At 33.5% G+C, this 24603-nt stretch overlaps 1 protein-coding gene and 1 long non-coding RNA gene across 2 annotated transcripts; one reads left to right on the top strand and one right to left on the bottom strand.

The window, feature by feature from the left end:
• Positions 1–3461: 3461 nt before the first annotated feature.
• LOC145132279 (uncharacterized) lies at positions 3462–12653 on the top strand. Its single transcript, XM_079067008.1, has 16 exons — positions 3462–3664; positions 4305–4395; positions 4709–4856; positions 6596–6728; positions 9026–9404; positions 9539–9722; positions 9815–9916; positions 10025–10354; positions 10441–10524; positions 10611–10769; positions 10920–11003; positions 11090–11227; positions 11338–11450; positions 11641–11795; positions 12040–12112; positions 12431–12653. The coding sequence occupies exons 2-16, from the start codon at positions 4310–4312 to the stop codon at positions 12438–12440; spliced, it is 2178 nt and encodes a 725-aa protein (XP_078923134.1). The 5' UTR covers positions 3462–3664; positions 4305–4309; the 3' UTR covers positions 12441–12653.
• Positions 12654–13921: 1268 nt separating this feature from the next.
• On the bottom strand, positions 13922–14651 carry LOC145129229 (uncharacterized). The gene is made up of 2 exons (XR_013717392.1): positions 14305–14651; positions 13922–14195 (listed from the first exon to the last, which is right to left on the bottom strand). It is a non-coding gene; the product is annotated as an uncharacterized LOC145129229 (long non-coding RNA).
• Positions 14652–24603: the final 9952 nt, after the last annotated feature.

Raw genomic sequence — 24603 nt, 5'->3', positions numbered from 1 at the left:
TGATCATTTTGGCATAAAGCACTTCTGAAATCCAGCAACCCAAGCGGCCCTTCAAACCAGATTCCCCGTACCGCGAGTGGTTAAAAAGATATTATAACGACACTTATATAACTCATAATAATAGCCTAAATAATTAGTTTAAGGTCCTAATAACGTTACTATAATTAAATAAAAGCTATATTAAAAATTAGGTAGGCGTAGCTCACTTACAGCGGATTTTCTCGAAAACCGGGCTTCGCTTGGAGCAGCGTTTCCGAGCCGAAAGGCTCTTTTTCTCGGGGCTTCGGGAGTCTCGGGGATTCCTTCGGGTGCTAGGGGGTTTACCTAGGCTTAAAGGGGGTAGTGAGAGAAAGTAGAGAGAGAAATAGTGAGTAAATTGGTGAAGAGAAGAGGCTGCCCTCGCATCCCTTTTATAGGTTGAGCCTCGCACGTACGTTGGGCGTACGAAGCTCTACGGGGGGCGTAGACCGAAGATAGTACCATACGTGTCCGAGTCACGGTGGTGGTGCGTGGACGCTTTTGGGCCGAGGAAAGAACGAGACCGCGGGGAGTACCGAACCTCGTACGCAGGGCGTACCATATGAGAGGCGTCCGAGAGTCTGCGCAGGGCGTACCCCTCGCACCCAGTCTCGCATTTTCACACTCCGACTTTAAAAATTCGTAAATTTCGCATACAAGCTCCATTTTACGACGTTCTTTATATCCACGTGTAGGCGGGACCGTACTCTACAACTTTCGTTTAGACTTCGTCGACTAATTTTGACTTTATTTTTAAAGTTATATTTTTAACAGGCCGGGACAGGATTGGTTCGTTAAAAATTCATAACTCCTTCATCTGATGTCCGTTTTCGTCTGTCTTTTTATCGTTACGCTACTATTAATGAGATCTTCGATTCTCGTTTAGGATGTGTCGGCTAATAACCGATCGATCTAACATTTGAACCCCGGGCTGTACACTGCCGATCCGAAACTTAGAAAAATCATAACTTCCTCATATGAAGTCAGATTTGGGCGTTCTTTTCATGGACGCTCTCGGTTTAACATATTCTACGACTTCGTTTAGATCGCTAAGGCTAAAAATTGCTCCATTGTAAATTCACTATTTACGTCGCGCAGTGTCGTACCGGTTCTGTCGCGAAACTTCGACAGGCCATAACTTCTTCGTTATAGCTCGGATTTCGGCATTCTTTATATCTACGGAATACTTGTCACGACCACTACCACTTCATGTATCGATATCGGGTTTATTCAAACTTTAATTTTTGACGCTTATTTTTATTATATCTTTATAAACAAATATATAAGCACATAATTCACATAATACTCAAGTATTTCATCTTTATTACTTCAAAATAGGTTACAATGGTTGACCTAGACTATTACATCATCTACTAATGCTTAGCCCCGAAACACGGGCGTTACAGTTCCAAAACCTTCCTTGGAAGGGGGGGGGGGGGACGATGTCTAGGGTATTCCAGGGTATATGGAATAGTCCTTACAAATAAATAAAAAACTGGATAATTACCAATTTGAATTAGTATTATTTTATTCATTTAAGGGTTATCTAGGGTTTCTATGTTGCACTATAAAAGGACCCCTTAGCCTTCAAATTTCGGCCACTCCTTTTTCTAAGAGCCAAGGCCGAAAATTTGATCTCCTCTCTTCTCTCTCTCTCTCTCTCTCTCTCTCTCTCTTCAAGTCTCTTAGTTGCTAGGGTTGAGTGTGAACCATCAGAATCACAAGATTTCTGGTGCTCGCTTCCAAAAGCTTTAAAGAAGGATTTTAGATTTGTTTACAATAACAAATCAAGAGGCATGTAATATTCCTTTATAAATTTTGATTTCATTAGGTTTTTGTAGTTTGATAGTTCATAGTATGTTGCCTTTGTGTGAAAGACAGAGATCCCTTAGGTTGCATATGTCATAATACGATTAATTGTTAATTGTTTTTCCGCTTAGAGCATTGTTGTTGTAACCTGTGTTTTCCATTAGTGGCGGCGGTGATGGTAGGTCGGTGATTGCGGTAGTAGTGGTGGTGGGTGGGTTTGTGTAACACCCAAAGATTCAGGCTAGTCAATTTAGAGATAATAAACGTTAAAAATGACTTTTTGATAGTGATTATTTAAGACAAATAATCCTAACAAAAGTTATAATATATGTAACATGGATTCCGGAGATATAAGGAACGTTTAATCCGATTTATAACGAAGAAGTTATGACCGACTAAACCGACACGACTCTGCGTAACGAAAAAAGTAAAGTTTTGATAAATTACTTTTTAGCCTAAGTGGTCTAAATAAATATGGTAGTAATCGTCAAACCGAGAGCGTGCATATAGAGAACGTCTAAATTTGACTTTATTAGAGAAAGTTATGATTTTTCTAAGATTCAGCATAACAATATACAACCCAGAAATCAAATTTTAGATCGGTCGATTTTTAGCCGAAACAATCTAAACGAGAATTGAAGATCTCGTTAATAGGAGTTCAACGATAAAAAGACAGTCGAAAACGGACGTCGGATGATAAAATTATGAATTTTTAACGGACTTTAACTGTCTAAACCTATTAAAATATAATTTTAACAACAAAGTCAAAATTAGCTAACAAAGTCTAAATGAAAGTTGTAGATCTCGTCGATAGCTACGCGTGGATATAAAGAACGTAAAAGACGAAATTCGTATGTAAAAGATTTGAATGAAACTTGGTCACTACTCTTCGAACGAGGAAAATTCGATATATATTTGTAAATTTAAGATACAATGAGAATTGACAGAAAATTTTCATTTTCCACGAAAAACTTAGAAAAATTATTGAACTTAACACGTTTTCAAACTTCTCATTTTTGTTGATTTTTTTTTCTTCCAAAAAACGATATATTTTTCCGCAACTAAACGCACACTTAATTTTTCTTATCACTTAATTTATTTTCTTTGCTAAATCTTTAGACGGTTAAATAAGAAATATGTGTCGGTGGACATAGCCAAGGAGGCATCAACTATTTCATTTTAATTTAACCTCCATTAATATATCAGTATATCATCGTTGAAGAAAAGTTTTCTGGCATTATCGGAATTTCTGAAAGTTACATAGGCACTTTTATATATAATAAGGGGGTGTTTGGATAGGGAAAAAATAGGCTGCTTATTGCTTATTGCTTAATCCCACCACAATAAGCAAATTAAGTGTTTGGTTAGGAGTCTTTAAAAATCAGCTTATTGCGGTAGGAATAAACAAAATAAGCTGATTTTAATAAAAAAGGGGGGGAATGCTTATTGGTCATTTTACTCATATAAGCTGTTTTATTTTGCCAAACACTTAAATGCTTATTGCTTATTACTTATTCCCACCGCAATAAGCTAATCCAAACACATTTAAAAAAAATGTTTAATCTCATCACAATAAGCAAATAAGCAATAAGCTAACAAGCTAAAAAACTATTTATCAAACTCCCTAAGCAGGGGAGGCTCTCCGCCTCTAATCCCCATGTCTCTAGTCCCTTCACCTTCACGACAGTACTTGACCTCGTCCTTGCGGTAGTTATCGGTTTTCGCTACATTTCTGTCGTCGCTCGCCATTCCGACGCCGGTTCCGCTTCTTCCGTTAGATTTTGCATTGACTTTACTGGACTTTGATGCGATTACCATTGCGTTTTTGAAGTTTACGGTAAACACACTAACATACTCTATTTAATTTAATGCGATCTGCGATGGTTTTACTCTGATCAATATATACACACTTGATAAAGTTTGGATTTTGGGTTTGGCTAGTTGGAGAAAGTATTGATTCTGAGTTTAGGCTGTATTTTTGAGTTAGGGTTTGTAATCGTATTCTGTCTTACAGGTTCTGGTGTGGGTAACTTTAGGGTTATTTTTTGTTCTTGTTTTTCGGGCTGCTCTGCATTAGTTTTAGGGGGTACATGGGTTGGCAAAGGTGGTGTTCACCCACAAAACTGAAAAACTGGATCTCCACTGGAATTGGCCATGTTTTAATTCCAGATTTTTCTAAAAGAGGGGTTCTCTCGAAAGTAGCCCTACTTAGTCTATTTCTTTTGTTTTACTTTCATATTATTTTTATTGTGGTTTTAATGTATTATCATGTACTTTTACTATGGTGCAGTTTCCATGATGACAGATTTGTTACACAAGCCACAACATAATAGTGTGCATATTATTTGTTTCTGCTTATGCTATTGATTAAACATGAATTATTGTTATTATACCATGTAATGTGTACATGGTGTATTGGTGTTGTTACATGTTTCAAGATCTAGCATTGTGTCTAACAATTCATTCATTTTGCACAGAATCTATGGATGGTTTTCAATGTTATGTTATGCTAAGGAAGGATGCGAAAATCATTTGTCGAGTCAGATGCTCACAACCATCAATAGCAATGTATTTATCACTCTTATCACCTCTATTTGGTCTTGGCCTACCTACACTTTTTTGTTTATTTTTTTGAAGCTTTATATTTTGGGTGACATTTGACCTATTTGATCCGTTTCATCTTTTAGCCGGCTATTTAAATTTATTTAAAATATAAATTGGAATTTATCTATTTTAGGTAAACAAGTAAAGTTACAACCTTTGCTAAGGGTTATTTAATCGTTTAAAGATTTTTATGGAAACCTTAATATAACTAGATGGTGAGTTGGTGACTATCAACCCATGTACTTGTATTTTAATTGGTTAATGACTATTTTTGCAGTAATGGGATTTGGGATATTAATGAAATTATTAAGCAAGTGTATCTTCCCACTGGATTATCTAGCACTCATATTCAACCTGTTAGCGAGAATATGTATCAAAAGGAAGAGTGGCATACGTTCATGCGATTCTTGAAACAATATAAAAAGGTACAAACTTGCAATTATTGTTTATTTTGTGCATTTATGGAATGTTACATGCGGATATTATTTCTCACCTATCAACAATTAAACACTATACTTTATGTTCATAATGAAAAACACTTTCCATTTGTTTATTAGTTGTTTTACTCTTCTAACATTTTATAGAATCCTTCTAAGGTCAATTGTCATTATGATTTAATAGCGTGATAGGAGATATATATTGGCTTTCATTCTTTTACATTTTTTTTGTGGGTTATCATTATATTCTTCTAAGATTTCTTCGATTAGGACTTCATTCTATCCTTTCTATGTTTTGGAACTTGTTAGTCATGATTGTCTTCCATAAGATCTTGTAGTTGTTTTATAGTCTCTATTTTGTTATTTTTGTAAAAAAATTAAAGTTAGGATATTATGCATATGTTCCATCTTTAATTGTCTTACTATATCTGGTGTTGCAAAATGCGTGTTGCAAAATGCATCCTACTTGGCCGAGTATTCGGAGCCTACTTGGAACTTGGTCATTAAATGAGGCGATTTATAGAAACTCAGTCAAATTACTTGGATTGGTTAAATTCAGACCAAATCGGTCTAGGGGGAACTTAGTCAAACTTGTTCAAGGGTCAAAATTCACTTAAAGTACAAAAAAGTCAAAAATTTCAAGAACTTACCCGCCTTAAGATATTTGTCATAGATATTGTTATTCCAAAATTAGTTACTTTACAATTTAACCTAGTTGACCGATCAAGTAGCGTGTAGTGAGTTTTGCAGCATTGACCATATCTTTCAAATTAATAATTTGCTTGGATGTTTATTGTCATTTATTTTAAAAATCATTCACCATTGCAACATTGACCCCCCCCCCCCCACACACACACACACATATATATATATATATATATATATATATATATATATATATATATATATATTACAATAAGGCTCTTTCTACAAATTTGAAGTGATAGTTATTGGAATTTTAAAGTTAATAGATTGAATTTGCTATAAAGCTTATGAGCACAATACTTTATACATTGTTGACATGGCATGCATACATGTTAATACAGTAATTCGTAGAGAACATGCATAAGAGGTCAATTTAGGGGGTGTTTGAGATTGTTTAAGGTGCTTATTAGCTTATTATGGTTTGACACGTCTAATAAGCAGTTTTTAGTGTTTGGATGGATTAAAAAAAAGTGCTTGTTGGCTTAAATAAAGAGTTTTTAATAAGTTAATGTGCTCTAACTTATTTAAAATAACTTATGACCTATTTAAACCAATTTACCATATTAACCCTATTGTAACTATATGTCTATATATATATCCTACCCATATTGGTCATTTTACATCTATAATCAGAAATTGCCAAACACTAAAAACAACTTTTCAACTCATTACGTTTTGATACCAGATAAGCTAATCCAAACACTTTTAATAAATCTCCGTTTTAACACCGGAAAAGCTAATAATCACTTTTACAAATAAACATAAGTTGTTTTTAATAAGCAAATCCCAAACACCCCTTAGCCCCTTAGGAATTTTTTGGACTTAGCACATTATGCGACATTTTAAGTACTCCTTGTATCACAAGTAGCTACAATGTTATGTATTTGGTATGTTTTTTACCCATAAGTTGGATTTATTGGATTTATTCCTTAGGGGGGCATTTTAGTCATCAAACAAGTAGTAAAAAAGTATTTATTTTCTTTCTTTTGTCATGTTCTTACCGACCGATGATGCTTTTGAAGGCGGCTCTAGCAAGAATTGAAAATTGTAAGTTGTATATTATACCTTCCTCGCATGATGAAGAATATGGTCATGCTATCGTGATGTATATGCATGAAGATACTATTCCTAGAAGCCATAATCATGTCAAATTTGGTTAGTTGTCCCTTCATTGTGTACTTTATGTATCTTATATTTATTATTTATATCCATCATCATCACTATTAAGTAATATGTATGCATGTATATGTATAAAGAGGAAAACAAAAACATATGAAATGAAACTAGGACTTATACTACACTACCCTGATTATAAGCCTCCACATTCTCCTATTAGACATGTCCTTAAAAAAAGTCAACACATTCATGTCTAACCTCACACTATCTTCCTACTTCCTTCTGGGACTTTGACATTACGCCAAGCCGACTCCTTGTGCTAAGTTTAGGCAATGGCAACCGAGGCACAATGTTTGAAGTTTGCATAGGAATTCCAATCACACTAGGCTCCTATTCTCGCCAAGTAGATGTCATGGTTTACGGATAACATACTTAGCATTGCTTGGCTTGGTTGGGCACTCTAGGAGACATGATTTTTAACTGAAGAAGTCAAAAGATGCGCTTATGGGATCAAGGGTTTCCCATCCAACTATGTGGCATATCCTCCCCACACACAACTTCAACCTTTTTAGCGAGCCCAACTGTCTAATTGGATATCATCTTACTCCAATTCCCTTTGAGGCCTACCACCGCCTAGAACCATTAGACACACAATTAACCTTCATGAAGGCCATGCCCCATTTGCAGGAGGATGAAATTTAGAAACAAGTGGATGAAATGCTCACAAGAGGAATAATTCGCATAATGTCAAGGCACATTCTCAAGTATGGTTATTCTTGTCAAAAAGAAAGACTCCACTTGGTGTTTATGTATCGATTTACAGAGAGCCTGAAACCACATGACAATCCTCGATAAAGACCCAATACCTGTCGTTGAAGAATTGTTAGATGAACTTCTTGTCTCCCAATATTTTCGAAGATCAATCTAAAATCAGGGGTCCATTAAGTCAAAATGCGCGAAATTGTGGCTCACAGGATACAAGAGTGGCCCATTCCAAAAATGCCGAAGGAGTACGTGGATTCTTGGGCTTCACATGATACAAGAGTGGCTCGTTCCAAAAATGCCAAAGGAGTACGTGGTTCTTGGGCCTCACATGATACAAGGTTGGCCCATTCCAAAAATGCCAAAGGAGTATGTGGTTCTTGGGCCTCACAAGATACAGGAGTGGCCCATTCCAAAAATACCAAAGGAGTACGTGGTTCTTGGGCTTCACAGGATACAAGAATGGCCCATTCCAAAAATGCAAAAGAAGTATGTGGATTCTTGGGCTTCACATGATACAAGAGTGGCCCATTCCAAAAATGCCAAAGAAGTATGTGGTTCTTAGGCCTCACAGGTGACAAGAGTGGCCCATTCCAAAAATGCCAAAGGAGTACGTGGATTCTTGGGCCTCACATGATACAAGAGTGGCCCATTCCAAAAATGCCAAAGGAGTACGTGGATTCTTGGGCCTCACATGATACAAGAGTGGCCCATTCCAAAAATGCCAAAGGAGTGCATGGTTCTTGGGCCTCACAGGATTCAAGAGGGGCCCATTCCAAAAATGCCAAAGGAGTGCGTGGTTCTTGGGCCTCACATGATACAAGAGTAGCCCATTCCAAAAATGCCAAAGGAGTACGTGGTTCTTGGGCCTCTCACAGGATACATGAGTGGCCCATTCCAAAAATGCCAAAGGAGTACGTAGTTCTTGGGCCTCACAGGATACATGAGTGGCCCATTCCAAAAATGCCAAAGGAGTACGTAGTTCTTGGGCCTCACAGGATACAATAGTGGCCCATTCCAAAAATGCCAAAGGAGTACGTGGATTCTTGGGCCTCACATGATACAAGAGTGACCCATTCCAAAAATGTCAAAGGAGTATGTGGTTCTTGGGCCTCACAAGATACAAGAGTCGCCCATTCCAAATATGCCAAAAGAGTATGTGGATTCTTATGCCTCACAGGATACTACAGAGAATACATTTGTGGGTATGGTAAAATGGTGCGACCACTAACCTAAATAACAAAGAAAGACGCTTTTATTTGGGGACCCGTGCGCTCAATCTCGTAAAGACTACAATGACTGCACCTCTCCCCACCCTTCGTGATTTTTCCAAACCATTTGAAATTGAATGTGATGCTTTAGGAGGCATTCTAATGCAAACCCTCTTTTGATTACTTTTATATGTATCTGTTGTCATCTCTATCAAAGGACTAGCGATTTCACTCGATATTCATAAGAAACAAAGCATATGCATAAAGAAAACATATACATCATCATTATTCACCATAATTGGTGAAAATATGGCTTTTGATTTGGTTATTTTTTCATTTCTTTTTTGCCTTGTTTCTGCACAGATCTCAGGAGTGAAAATGATGGGTTGGCTAATCGAAAAGTTGACAATCAAGACCCTCGTAATTGCAAAATTGGCATACAAGACCCTTCTGGTAGCAAAGTTTACAATAAAGACCCTCCTGGTAGCAAAATTGACAGTGAAGGCTCTCCTGATCGTACCTCTGATCAGAGTCTTGGAAATAACAAAGGCTCTCAGTTGAGAGATGAAACTTGTAGCAGATCAGGAGTCAGTGCAACATTGCAAAATGTTCCTGTTCCTGAGAAAAATTACGTGTCTGCCCATCCAAGCTACTTGAAAACACTTGGTCAAACCCATTCTGACTGGATTTTTGGTGCTATTGCTGAATTTGTAGACAATTCAAGAGATGCCAAAGCAGCAATGTAAGCCTTTCATTTTTTTTTCTGTAATAGGGAAAAAATGAAAGAGGGATGTTATAACAAACAAATAAAATGAAAGTATATTGCTATTTCTTGTGTTTAACTATTTCTAATATAATAATGTTTATAATTATCAGATTGGATATTTCAATTGACATGATATATTCGAACATTGCTGGCAAAGAAATTCCAATGCTGGCAGTTGTAGATGATGGAAGTGGGATGAGTCATGAGGAGATTATGAAAATGGTGTCATTTGGTCGCAAGCAACCTGACACAGATGATCCAAATTACATAGGAAGATATGGTGTTGGATTTAAGGTATTTCTTCCTCCATTAATTTTTATGAAAATGAAAGAGTGAAATGCTATTTCTTCCACTTAACCCTTTCAATTTATATTATTTTGTTTCAGACTGGAACAATGAGACTTGGTAGGGATGCATTGGTTCTTACACAGACAACAAACTCCAGATCAATTGCCTTTCTTTCACAATCACTAAATGAAGGAAAAGATGTATGTAATTTGATAATTTCAGACTTCATTTAGTCTGTTGAGGAAGAATTAGTGTTTTGTATTATTAGTGATATTTACCTATTTTGTTATCTGAATTTCTTGCAACAGATTATAGAGATCCCAATTATAACCTATTCAAGGAAAGGACAATATATGGAACTGGATACAAATATCCAGACTGAAGCTCTATCAAAGTCCAATTTGAATTCCATAAAGGAATTTTCACCATTCAACGAATATTTTATTGGCCAAAAAGCAGGGTTGTTTAAAAGAAATGGAACTGGGACTCAAATATACATATGGAATTTAGATGAATGGGGTTCAACATTCTCTTTAGAATGGTTGGATGGGATGAGTGGTGGAAGTTCTTTTCATCAAGGTGACATATTTTTACGTTCACGTAGGCCCCGCTCTCGCCTTGGCCAAATGACTCGAGAGGTTTGAATTTCTTGCTTTAAACCTTATGACATATAATGGGGTCACAATTTCCAGTCTCTATTTGTAATTGTATATATGGTTTTCAGGTTCCATTAGACTATTCACTCAGATCTTATTTGGAAGTCATCTTCTTAGATCCACGAATGAAGATCAATGTTCAAGGGTCATTGGTACATTTTGGACTTCTTGTTGCTTTTTATTTTTTCTACTTTTTTTTATGAAGCAATCAAAATATCATTTAAAGTTATTGAAACAGGTTAAAAGCCGGCCTTTAGCAAGATTTCTACACAAGACAAGCATAGAAAGTGGTTCTGTAGCTGGAAAACCCGTTGAGCTGATTCTTGGACAATCCCAGTTGGATTTGGAGCAGGGTAATTGTGGAATATTTTTATATTGGCATGGGAGGTTGATTGAGGTGTGTTTTCATCTTGTTTACTATTTCATTTTTTCAGTTTGTTATTCTTAGTGATAAATGACGGCTTCTTGGTTTGATCCAAAAACTTTATGTTCGAATTGATTCTCAACTTTTTAATTTGATCCCAAAACTTTTTGCTGATTCATACAGGCTTACAAAAGAGTTGGGAGCATGATTCATAATGGAGAAAAGAGTCATGGGATTATTGGAGTCATAGATGTCACCCATGTCATGGTATATGCTTTTCTATGCTTTTAACATTTCAAATTTGAATCTTATTATGTAATTTGTTTGGGGGTTGTTTTTATGAAATTATGAAGGATGATGGTAGTGGTCGTGTTTGGGTGCATAACAACAAACAAGGGTTTGTGGATTGTGAGCCTTATGCTCTTCTTGAAGATTGGCTTAGTAAAAAGGCTGATGACTACTTGGATAACAATATTGATAAAGTTCATGTGGTAATTTCCTACTTTTACTCATTGACTTAGTGTCTTGGTTAAAACTAACACTATTTATTTGCTATCAATGGTTTTGAAATCTTGGTTTTGTTGTTTATATCTATCTGTAGATAAAAAGTGGTCCAAGGCATAAACCTGATCATGAATGGGTGCAATGCAACAAATGTAGGAAATGGAGAATATTGGATGCTGATTTTGATAGAAAAACACTTCCTCAAGAATGGTATTTTGCATTCTACTTTTCAAGTTTTTTATAGGAGTTTTAATAATAATAGTAATTAATAATGATAATAACAACAAAAAGAATGAAAATGATGATAATAATAATAATAATAATAATATGAATAAAGTACATATTTGACCAAAAATGTAATTTACTCTAAAATATAATTTGTTTTGAAATTGTTTAAAAGGTTTTGCTATATGAAGCCATTCAACGGGAAGTGTGAGATGCCAGAACAAAAATTAGAACAAGGAGTTATTACAATATCTTCACAAAGATCCGGATATAATTGCAGTGAAAGTTCATCACAAAAGAACAATAAGGCCAAAAAATCGCCAAATAAAGGTAACATTATCCACCCAATTATACCAACATACTTCCATTTGGGTATTTATTATAGCATTATATTCTAAAAATATCTATTGAGTTATATAGTATTAGTCGGATAGAGTTTTCAAAGTATAATGTTGTAATAGAAAGAAACGAAAGTAGGATGATGTAATAAACAAAGGAATGAAAGTAGGTTGTTATTTCTTGCATTTAATACTATAATTTACGATACCAATTTTACGTGCTCTTGGCTCTATAGGTAAAGGAAGCGTTGCAATGGTGAGTAACCCTGAAGATGCGCTACCGAATTGGCCTATGAAAAAGGTTAAAAGGTTAGTGTAGAAAGAATTAACACCACACAACACATTTTAGGGGCCTTAGTTATTGGGTTTTTAAGCATTTTTGCATTTTTTGTTTTAAAAAAACGTATTTTCAGCGAATTAAGCTTTTATTAAGCCTCTTAATGATTGGTAAAAAAGATGAGGAATATGATTTTGGAAAAAGTTCTTGGGTTTTTACGAATCTTTGAGTTCTCAAAGGATTCAAACCCTGTGTGGCATGTGTATTCACATACAAATAAATCATTATTATTATGAACTAATAATATATGCCTGTCTAACACTTTTGATGTTTATTTACATTTTAATCAGGGAATGGTAATAATTCAACACAAGAATACCATTTCACTGGATGGTTGGTTCATGTCCAAAGAGTTGATGCTTAGTTGGATAAAAAGAGATGACATAATTGATGAATACAATATAGTTGTTATACTCACATGCAAATGTTGTAATATATTTATCATTTTTATCATGTTAAATTCATATGTGAATAGTTTTCATGAATCAATACATGCAGTTTGTTTTTGTATAATGTTGAATTTATATGTAAAATAACTGTTAAACTATACTAGGAAAAATCCTTCATAGGTGAATAAATGATTTATTCACATGTCAATAAATTAACATAAAAATTAATGTCATCGTTATGACATGTTATTTTTATTATGACATGTTATTTTTATTCATATGTGAATATATTATAGTAAAAAAATATTTTTACCTAACTATGTCATTAAGCAAAACATAATTATGTGTATGTGAATATCATATATACATATTTACATTCAACTTTAGTAACCGTATTATATGACTATATTAATAGCTATATTCACACACACACACACATATATATATATATATATATATATATATATATATATATATATATATATATTCCGGTGGCTTCTACAACAAAATCATGGGGTTTTATTTCCTCCACGTAACCCAATACTAAACGATGCATTCTAGCAAAATAATGTCGACTCAAACATTCGTAATCTTCGCATCCATTGTCTGGCTAAAGGAAATACAATAGACGAATACATCCTCCAAATCTCCATCTGTTGTGTATTTGCCTCCTCCACAAGAAGAAGAAGTCGATTACATTACCCACAGCGATCAACAACTTACTTCAACGCCAACTAATGTCAAACTGGAAAAAAAAAAAATAGCACGATTCAAAGTGATCTCCCGCCGTCCTTTCATCCCCACAGATACATCATCACGAACCCTAATTTAATTCGACTGTAATTACTTTAGAATCATTCTTGCTTTATAACACGACATGTTCTCCCCTGATTTGTGAAATTGGCTCAAAACGTATCTGAATAATTATCGGTTATTTGTGAAATTGATGAACGACCTCTATCGAATTGATCGAATTGCAAGAAATTCTTTCACAAAGGATCAAAACAAAAACAAACCAAAAAAAACATAAGGTGCAACTTTTCTTCATTTCAATACAAGAGCTTTTGATGACCCAAAAAACTTCCAAGTCGCAAGGCAGTGAGCTTCATGACAAAAAATTGCACCTTCATGACAAAAAATTGCAATTCTACAAAAAAAAAAATAATAATAACAAAATTAGTAGTTAAAAACAACTAAAAACATGTCAAAACAGCAAAAAGAATTGCAATACTGATGCAGTAAAAAACTGCAATATGATCCTGTCAAACAACAAAAAGAAACTGCACTATTTATGCTGTCAAAAACAGAATAAAACAGCAGCAAATACATGCTGTCAAAAATATCATAAAAAACAAATTAGTGATGCCAAAAGCCCAAAACATTAAATAGTAGTTTTAAATATATAAAGTTTGTACCTTCATTCCCATATCTTTGATGTTTTTAGAAATACTACATTTTTCTAATTCTACAATCAAAGTTAATAATGCAAGATTATAATTTTAAACTAATAAAAGATGAACTAAAGTATCTTCATCAATTTTTTATATTCGGCCCCCATAGTTTTTGTATTTGTGTTCACCACTTCTACATCCACCTCGGTTATCCCTTCTTTATCATTCGACTCATTTTGAGACATCATAGCAGTAGCCTGTATAGAACTGTAAACCTAAAGAAAAAATACAAATCAATTTACTTATTAACTGATAACGAATGAAATCACGGAATCTGGACATCCAGAAAAAACAAAAATCAATTAACAAATAGACAAGATTTACCTTCTGAAGTGAAAGTCTGGAAGATAAAATCAGGAAATCTGGAGGAGGAAATCCGAAATCAAGATATCTCTGCGTTCCACTTGCGCTTGTGGTTGTAAACCCTACCCTCACTCGGTAATTCCTACACTGCGATGAAACTCTAAAGTGAAATTTTGAAAGTGTGTAGGGAGATCGGAAACGTAAACCCTAGCCCTCAAGCTGTCAATCATGGAATGGTCTGGCTGTGTCAGGCGAGTATAGATGGTATGGAGAAGAAGACATGGAATGGCTAGAGTCGACATAGCGTACATATTTAGATTTCAGTATGGTGACTTGAGTGTTTCAGGAAGAGAAAAGACAGGACGAAGGTCAAATGGGTACTCAATTGGCATTTGGATAGTATAAGATAAATATAACACAATTACACAAAATATAGATTTAATGGTTTATATTTATCAGATAAAATTATAAAATTAGCCAAATACACTGATTACCTTATAAATTTAGTAAAAAAAAATACAAATTGCAAAAATAAACACTAAATTCGCAGATAGAAATGCCCCATCTGTGATTTTGGCTTTCCATCTGCGAATGTACAAGTGCCTAAATCACAGTTGTGCTTTAGGCACTTGTACATTCACAGATGGAAAAGTCCATCTGCGATTTGTACTGTTCATCTGCGATTTTGGTTGTGAAAATCTATAAAACGATTTTTTTTTCTTCATTTTTCACTCTTCAATATAGAAAAACTCTCTCTCTCTCTCTCTTGGGGATTCATTTTGACGATTTCTTGAAGAAAATGGACGATTATTTCAACAATTCCGAAAATATGGTTAGATTTTAATTCTTTTTATGTTTTAATTAACATTTATTTAGTATATGTCTTTATTATTTTATTATTTATTGTATTAATTAGTGTAAAAAAAAAATTATATTGTTTGTGATAGGGTAATTTTGTTGTATTTGATAATTTTAATATTTGTTATTAGTAAACTTGAAGTTTAAATGCTATTTTGTTAGTGGTTGTATTAATGTACAAGTAGAGATTGCGTAGAGTGTGCATTGGGTAGTTGTACATTTAGTAAAATGGTTAGAATATGCTAATTTTTTTTAAGTTATTAGTTAAATAAATTGTTAGAATAATGTTTACAATATGTTTGGTTAGTGGATTAAGTTGATAAATTGATATAGCATTGTTAGAATATGTTATTTGTCGTTTGTATAGTTGTTGTATAACTTGAAAAATTGTATATTCTTATCGTATAATTGTTTTTATAAATTGAAAAATGGTTAAAATAATGTTTACAATATGTGTACAATAGTCGTTTGTATATTTGTCGTATAAGTTGAAAATTTGTATATATTTGTTGGTGAAGTATAAAATTTTTTATATTATGGTTAGAAAATGTTATTTTATATATTTGTGTACAATAGTCGTTTGTATATTTTGTCGTATAACTTGAAAATTTGTATATATTTGTTGTTTTAGTAGAAAAAAATTTATAGTATGATTAGAAAATGTTATTTTATATAATTTGAAAGTTAAAAATTGTTTGTATATTTGTCGTATAAGTTAAAAAATTGTTAATTTAGTTGTCGTTTTAGTTGAAAAATTGTTTGTTTATATGGTTAGAAAATGTTATTTCATATAGTTAGAAAGATAAAAATCGTTTGTATATTTGTCGTATAACTTGGAAAATTGTTTATATAGTTGTCGTTTAAGTTGAAAAATTGTTATAGTATGTTATTGTTTTTTATCGTAAATATATAAATTATTTATTAAATATTTGTATTTGCATTGTTATTATTGTTTATGTTATTATTGCATTTAATAATCATATATTTTAAAATGAAATAGTTGTTTAGTTTTCTAATATGTTATTGTGTTTTGTGCAGCATGATTATAATAATTTCGATGTGAAAGCTATTGTAAACTTAAAGGGATCGGGGTGTAACATATGAGAAGTATTTGAAGTGCTAGATGGTGTGAGACGTGATATATTTAGAGATACAGTATTTGGTTACTTGTTGGACGTCCCTCGTTTACAAGGGGACGGATTGCTGTTCCACAAAACGTTCCTTCATCAGATACGGTCGGACGCTGTTTTATCTCCAGATGGAATAAAACGGTTATATTTTAGAGTAGGCGATACGAAAATGGTATATGGGCCGGAGGAGTTTTGTTCGATAACCGGGTTGAAATTTGCGGAGTATCCAAAAAACATCGGGAAAAAAGTGTCAGAAAAAATAGTTAGTAGTAAAAAAAGATGTTTATTGCGTGAGCGGCTATTTCCGAACTATACAAATAGTTCGGTGACCTGAAAAGTTTTATTTTAAATCAACCATTCTTAGAAGTTGACGACGCCGATGCAGTTAGAATATGTTTGATATACATTTTATGGGAAAGTTTTTTGGGAAAAGAAATAAATGATCGCGTGCCACAAGATTGGTTTTTTTTTGCTGAGAATTTGAATGTCTGGAACATGTATTTTTTGTTTACTTTGAAAGTTTTATATTATTAATGTTAATTTATATTATAACTAAATTTTTTTTTGTTTTGTTAGTTTCGTTTGGGGTAACTATTTATGGGATTTTACGTATGATGACCTTGAGGATACATAGAACAAGATAAATAAATATTTATCACAGCGTCGTCAAACTTTAAAATACACCGTCTCAGGATTTACGGCTCCAATTAGGGTATAAAAATTTACTTATATTTAAATAGTTTTATTGTTATGTTAGTTATTTTAATTTTAACTTTTATTACTATAATTGTAAAAATTGTAGATATGGATATATGAGATGTTTCCGGCTGTTCGTGCCTGTGGATTTGTATTGAGAAAAAATAGAGACATGTCTCGGATAAAACGATGGAGTGAGACAAAAAAATTGAAATGGGTTGATGTGAACAAGATTTTTTCAAAGATACAGGTTTATAAATATTTTTTTATTATTAATAAAATTAATTATTATACTTTTATATGCATTTTTGTTATGTTCAATTTTTTAGGAGGGACAACCACCAAGAAATAAAATGTCACCGAGTGATGATGAGATGACATCTTGTTATTATATGTCATTTCAAGAGTATGTATATGGTGAACGGAAATCAGTTCCATCCCCAGTACGGGACCATTTTAGGAGACAAGACGAATCTTCGTCTAGTATGTCGTCTAGTGGTCGCTCTCATGGTAGAGGTGGGCGCAGTGGAAAACCCAACCTAGAGGAGGTGTAGAAACGGCTACATGCACTGGAGCAACATGTGTTTACGAACCGAGAACCTACAGATGTGTTTGTTGAAGAAGTGAATAACGAAGATCTATGGAATAACATCAGTTTTGAGGAGCCTGCAGTATTCTAAACAAAATTTGATGAACGGGTTAGTTACACGCTACATTATTTTTTTTAATTTATTAACATATATGAATATTTGTGTTCATATTTTATATTTGCAAATTTAGGTTGTAGAAGATGAAGTGATGAATAAAAATAATACAAATGAAAATATGTTTGGTGATACTGAAGACGACAAGGTTATTATAGATATTACATTTACGATTTTAATAATTAATTTCTAATGTGTCTTTCGTTAATAACTATAATGTGTTAATTTTAATGTAGGAGTTGGAGGAGAGGAATGAGAATGCGGGTTGTAGTAGGAACAAATTTGATGATGATGTGTTTGATGTAAATGATAATGAAGCTAAAGAGGTTGTTATACTTACATTTATTTTAATTTTTATTTAGTAGATTGAAACATGTTTTAATTAGAGATTTTTGCTTATTAATTTAGGTGTCGGAGGAAGATGAAATACAAATTACGGGAAATGTAAATTATTATGATGCTTATGGTTTTGATGGCAAAGAAGTTATACCCGATAGACCGAGGGCTCGAAATCCATCAAAGTATGTGTGCCCTCTGTACACCGAGGTATTCGTTTAATTTAAAAACTTATATCGTAATAATAGAATTTTTTTTATGTGAATTATTTGAAAGATAGAGATCTAAACATTTCAATATTGTTTTAGCTGCATACAACACTGAAGCAAAAAAGAAGACCAAAAAGGAAGGTTGATATGAAATCAACAAGCCTCGTTCCTCCTCCAGCATTTGTTGTTGCTCATGACTTCTCCGTGTTGCGCCTGCAACCTTACGTAGCAGGCGGTGAGGTTGTGATCCATAATTATTTATTTCATTCATATGACGTGCAGCATTGTTTGTTTAATTTGGTGTTAGATAGAGAATTTTGGAGCGCCTTGTTTGGGCATACACACGACGGATGGTTGGAGGCAGCGGTAAAATAATACTTAATCTATTTTTTTAAAAGTATTTTCTTTTTTAGTTAATAACAAAAGTATCATAATTTTGTGCAACATATCACCCTTTGCTATAGACTACTGATGGAGAGACGTTTTGATAGCGACCGACATACAATAATGCCGCCAAATTTTTTTGTTTGCCATGCTCTGGAGGAATGGCAGGATTGGAGGGCGTTTATGGCTGGTATTGCTAAATACCCCAACTTCATGGTTGCTTGGTGGGATGTCGATACGGTAAACTAAATTTTATTTTTTGAAAATATTATCGTTATTGTCGTTATGTTTTTGTATTCTTATTTCTAAACAAAATTTATTTCTTTTTTATCCTTATACAAGTCCTATTTCCGATTCATTCAGCCCCTAATCACTGGTTATTTGGGGAACTACGATTGGCGAATATGGAAGTCCATATTTATGACAGTCTCGGTAGAGGGGCTTATGAAAAATTCAACTCTGATGGAACCTTTACCAAATTTGAAGCTCGGTGGCAGATTATTTAGACAAGATTAACTATTGGGCCCGGAGGAACATCCCAAGGATTCCATTGAATATGCAATTCATATTCGAAACAAATGTTCCCCAACAAAGTAGCCATTTGGGAGATTGCGGTGTTTTTGTTTGTATGTTTATGGAACAATTAGTTTCAGGCCAACCAATACGTGAACTTATTGACCCAAGGAACGCAGCTTTAGAGTTTAACCAACATGCATATTAAAAATGAGGGACATTCTTTAAAAGATTCCATGCATCTGCGTGGGTAAACTCGCTACCATCATATTCAAAACGGTATAGTTCCAAAGCCACCTGTCGCAGAATGTCTTCATCCATATTTGCATGTTCATTATCCAACTCGTTATAAATACGTTGAAATTGTTTCACCTTTATTTTCAAATCCAGAAACTTCGCTTTGACATCTCTTCTTCTTCGATATTGAGTACGCCCCATTAAATGGTGAAACAAATGACATACACTAGACCAAAATTATCCAGCGCGAACTTGTGGGGGACCCGGTGGAAAATCCTCCTCTACAGTTACAATCCAAGCTTGAACCAAAGCGACCTCCTCTTCGTTCCTCCATATATGTGGTACAGGTGAGTCCATAATTGCAAGGGGAGAAGTAATACGATACAATTAAAATGGATATTAACAACTATTTATAGCGACTCCTTATTTTCCCGGTGCAATGGCTTGTCAACTCAAGTAGCAGTGTATTGTGTTCTCATTCGACGGAATGACTTGTCAACTCGAACAGTGGTCTGTTGTGTTCTCACTTAGTACACTGCGTTCGTCAGTTAAGTTTGACTATGAATTGCAGACATATTAGAAGATTGGACTGCGATATTGTGTATAAACTACTATAAATTGACATTAAGTTAAATAAATAGTTTACTAAACGATGTTATAGTTGTTCATATATTATTTTTGAGATTTTACTCTCTTTGTTTCAATCAAAATGAGTTATATACCATGGAGCAATGACGAGTTCTTGGTTCTTACACGTGCTTATATTCATGTGTACGAGACCAGCAAGTTGAACGATCCAATGTTTTGGAGTCGTTTAACCAATATTTTAAACGCTGAAAACCGAATGACTACAAGAAACGATCGTGACGAACTAGACATCTTAGCAAGATGGTATGAAATGAAAACCGAAGTTCTATTATTCAACGATGTTTATACCAAAATTGACGACACCCGTTTAAATGCTACTGAGGAGGTCATCTTGGTAGCTGCTAAGGAGGAATACAAGTCATTAAGTGACGGGTTGGAATTCCAGTTTGAAGCCCCTTGGAATATTTTGAAATATATCCCATTTATTTAAAATCTATTTCTATTTATTAGGTGAGTACTAGGTTATTTTCATGTATTACGTGTGTATTGGATGCATATTATATGTTTAATTTTAATTAATAAATGCCCATTGCATTAGTTTTCACAATTCATTAGAATACATTACTAACAAGAATTCCATGAACCATTACAAACATTACAACAATTACATGAAAAACAACGAAATACTACAAACAAAGCATTAAAATAAAAAACAAGTCCATGGGTTATTATTAACGGAAATTAGAGAGGTCTACATGAAATACTGATTATTTTTAACAACCTTCCAAACTTCCTCATATTCGAAGTCTCTATCGTCACGCTCACAGATGTAAAAATCTGTAACAACTTCCAAGAACTCTTCTTCGCCCCGACAACGAATTTTGGTACTTTTCGCATAATTACACACTTGATTTGTGACAACCATCAAATTTCGGTCAAGTCAAAGTCAAACAAAGTCAACAAGTTAAACCGGTCAACTCCATTAACCCTTGTATGTTAGGGTTTACGTTATGTAATCACTGTACAATTCGCTATTTTAATGAGAAAATATCATTTGGAAAGTTCATGTGTTTGATATTCCTTAGCCTTAACAGTGCTAAACAACGAACCAAAGCGATAAAACACTATTGCCCAATCATCGGGATTGTGTAGGACACTAAATCATGGCTTAACGGGGTCTATGGACCTTGCGTTGCGAAGCCGGACACTCAAAAAGATCACAAACGAAACCTCTCGCAATCTCATTCAAACCCTACTCAAGATTACTTGACGCTAATAGGATCGAAACTCATACACTACGATATAAATTGACGTTAATAGCAACATAGTATAGTACAACGTTATAACTATAATCAAATTAAATTATGATACCATATTAAAATCAAATCAAAGTATAATGCTCTAATTAAATTTAAAAGAATCAAACTTGAATGCTATAATTAAACTTCAAATCAAAGTAGATTGTTATAATCAAATAATAACTCATCTTTTATAAAACTCCATTTTTATAAACTTTACATTAAATTTTATAAAACTCTATTTTTATAAACTTTACATTAAATTTTATAAAACTCTTATATTAATTAGGTAAAAGATGCTTGTGTTAGTGGGAAATTATGAAGACCACCAAAAGCAAAAAGATTATTCCCATGGTCTCCTACTCACACCTCCCATCCACTTTCCTTTCCTTTTTCTCCCAACACATTATTCTCTTCACCACTTAAACCTTCTCTATTCTTTCTCTCACTCTCAATCTCGAAATTCATCCAAGAAATACTCATATTCCAGCCAAGAACAATCTATTATACTCAAATCTTCATCCCTCTTGAAGCATTCATCAAGGTATGTTGTTAAAAGTTTCATATTCATACAAGAAACAAATTAAATCCACCAAACTATCTAAAACTCATTTTATGCATAAACCTAATTTTTCTCAGAATCCCATCAATAAAATAAGAAGTTTTGGAAATTTTCAGAAAATAACTTATTTTTATTGAATTACTATAATTATTGCAATAAAGTAGGGCAATAATTCATATAAAATACTTTTTGCATTCAATAAATTCTGAGAAAATTCTGGGATGACCAATATATTGATTAAACATAATTTATGAAGTTTCATGCATTTATATTACTGTTTACTATTATTTATGATTTTATTGATTAATTAATAATGAAATATATAAAAAATACTTCCCATAGTCACAAATATCCGAAATTTATACACTGGGCTCTATATCATGTTATAAAACTATGGTTAATTTTACAGAATTTTTGGGAATCATTTATTATTTTTCCCGAATTTTGTTGTTGTTTAATCATTAAAGTATTAAATAAATACTAAAACAGTTCAGAAAAATATAAAAATTTTACAGTAATTAATATTGTATGGAATAATGATTTCCTAATAATTTCATAATTTTTCAATACTGTGTACTATTTAAAACCATTTTCCTAAGTATTTAAGCATGTAAAAATGCATTTTAATGATTATTTCATATAAATAATTGTTAAAATCTGTAAATAATTATAATTGGGCAAGTTATTATTTTAATAAGAAATTATTAAAATCTGGCCTAAATTGAAAATATAAATTAATTATGCAAAGTAATTAATTCAATTTAAAATTCATTTAACAAATGAATACCTTAATATTATAATCAAAATGAATTATTGTTAATTCATCTAATATAAGAATATGTGTCTAATTATTTGTAATAGTACTCTATTCTCGTTTAGCAGTTCCTAAACCAAAACTATTAATTATATTAGGTTCTACGCCATTTTGACCCGAACCGTCTATCGTACGACACACGCATTTCGTTTTGGGACTAATGTGAGTAATCTACCCCATACTTTATAATTTTCAATACTTTTTGGGTGTATCATGTGGTTCTAATATATTCCAACTTCATTTTATTGTTTTATCACAATTGAGACATTGTTGGGACATTTATACGTGAGTCATTAATTGTATAACTATTGTTTGTTTACGCTACATGTACTTGTAGTGCATTACCATTTTTAGTCTAATCTCCATGACTATGCCCGTATTCTTGAGGTACGTTATGGACAATAATAGCGCTATTGGGTTGACCACCCCGCCTTGGGACGCTAAGGTGATTGATCGCACGTGGTTGAGTGTGTATGATGATTAGATGCTCCATCCTATATATATTTATATATATATACATATGTATATATAGGGTGAGGACTTATTGTTGTTGTTATCATTTGTTAATCAATTTTTGATTTATAAACCGTTATCTCAAATACAATTGTTTGCCGACTTCAAAAGAAAACAAATTTCCAATTATAAAGGTTTCAACTTCACAATTTTCTCTACTAAAATTAGATTACTCATCAACTCTCGTAGTTGACCTGTTTTTACCCATGATGCAGATTTGAAGAATGAAGTTGATGAAAAATAGGTTGTGCCTTAGAAATCCACAAGACTATTTAAATTTGATGTAATAAATGTTGTTCGTATTTGGATTTGTATTTGTATGTTGTGGATCTTGTTTGCATACTTAGTACTTAATTGAATCTAATCATATTATAACATAGTTGTCATGAGACTTTGAACAATATATCACGCCTCGATCGATTCCGACAAGGATCGGGGTGTGACAGATTGGTATCAGAGCCCTTGACTATAGGGAATTAGGTTAATTGCCTTGACCTAGTCTATAGCCTCTAGGGTCCTCTCGTATGCTAGTTTATAAAATGCACACACAACTGCATGCAATTCACACTTAGAAAATCCTAGGAATACCTTTGTGTGTTAATTGCTCCCTTAAGTGCATACGTATTACTCCTGACACTTATATGTGTGCATACACTGGTGAATATTCTCCTCTTTCTCTAAAAATCACACACATATTCAAGTGGTTTAAAAAAATGTATATACATATATATTCCTTAGAGCTCATAGGAAATTCAAAGTCATCCACTCTAGTCGGATAGGATCATAGTAATTGACGCGTAGTAACTGGAAGGGGGAGGTGCCGGTAGCCCGAAAGTCCTGACTAGGTAAGCATTCGTATACATCCCAATCAACCGAGGGACCAGTTTGCTTATCTGGGGACCAAAGGCGAGAGTTCCCAAACCTATAGGCCAAAGCGCGTCATTCACATTACTTTTGAGCCATCAAAATACCCGACCTTATCAAACGTATCCGAAAGGATACACTCCAAAATGGCCAACTCATTGGACTATTAAGTTCCCTAATGGGCCTAGAAGTGGGAAAAAATGTGAAAACTTAGTTTTGTGGGGGCCCACGCAAGTGCTACATGTTTCACATTTAGTAACCATGGAAAGCCCAAAAGGTGCCCAACACTCCTAACAATGGCCCAACAAGTGTTTTACAATTATTTTACCCAACAATGTCTAAAAAAAAACTTTATTTCCATAATCAATTTACAAATAACTCACAAGTCCATATGCGTGTTTCTCATAGTTGACATGTTCCTTGTTTGGTTGTGGACTTAGGGTAGACTCATTAGGATCAACAGTCTAATAAAATTTTAATTACACATAACTGGGGGCATGTCGAGTGAATCTTAGGAGTGGATCAGACATGGAACAAATCACAAGATTATAATCAAGTTATTCCTACTAAATTCATAAGTCTATTTATATAGACCTCTGGTATAGAGTCGTCAG

The sequence above is a fragment of the Lactuca virosa genome, chromosome 8 (assembly GCF_052849685.1).
Source record: "Lactuca virosa cultivar CGN04683 chromosome 8, Lactuca_virosa_CGN04683_v6, whole genome shotgun sequence".
Taxonomy (NCBI): Eukaryota; Viridiplantae; Streptophyta; class Magnoliopsida; order Asterales; family Asteraceae; genus Lactuca; species Lactuca virosa.
This window is presented reverse-complemented; position numbering and strand designations above follow the sequence as displayed.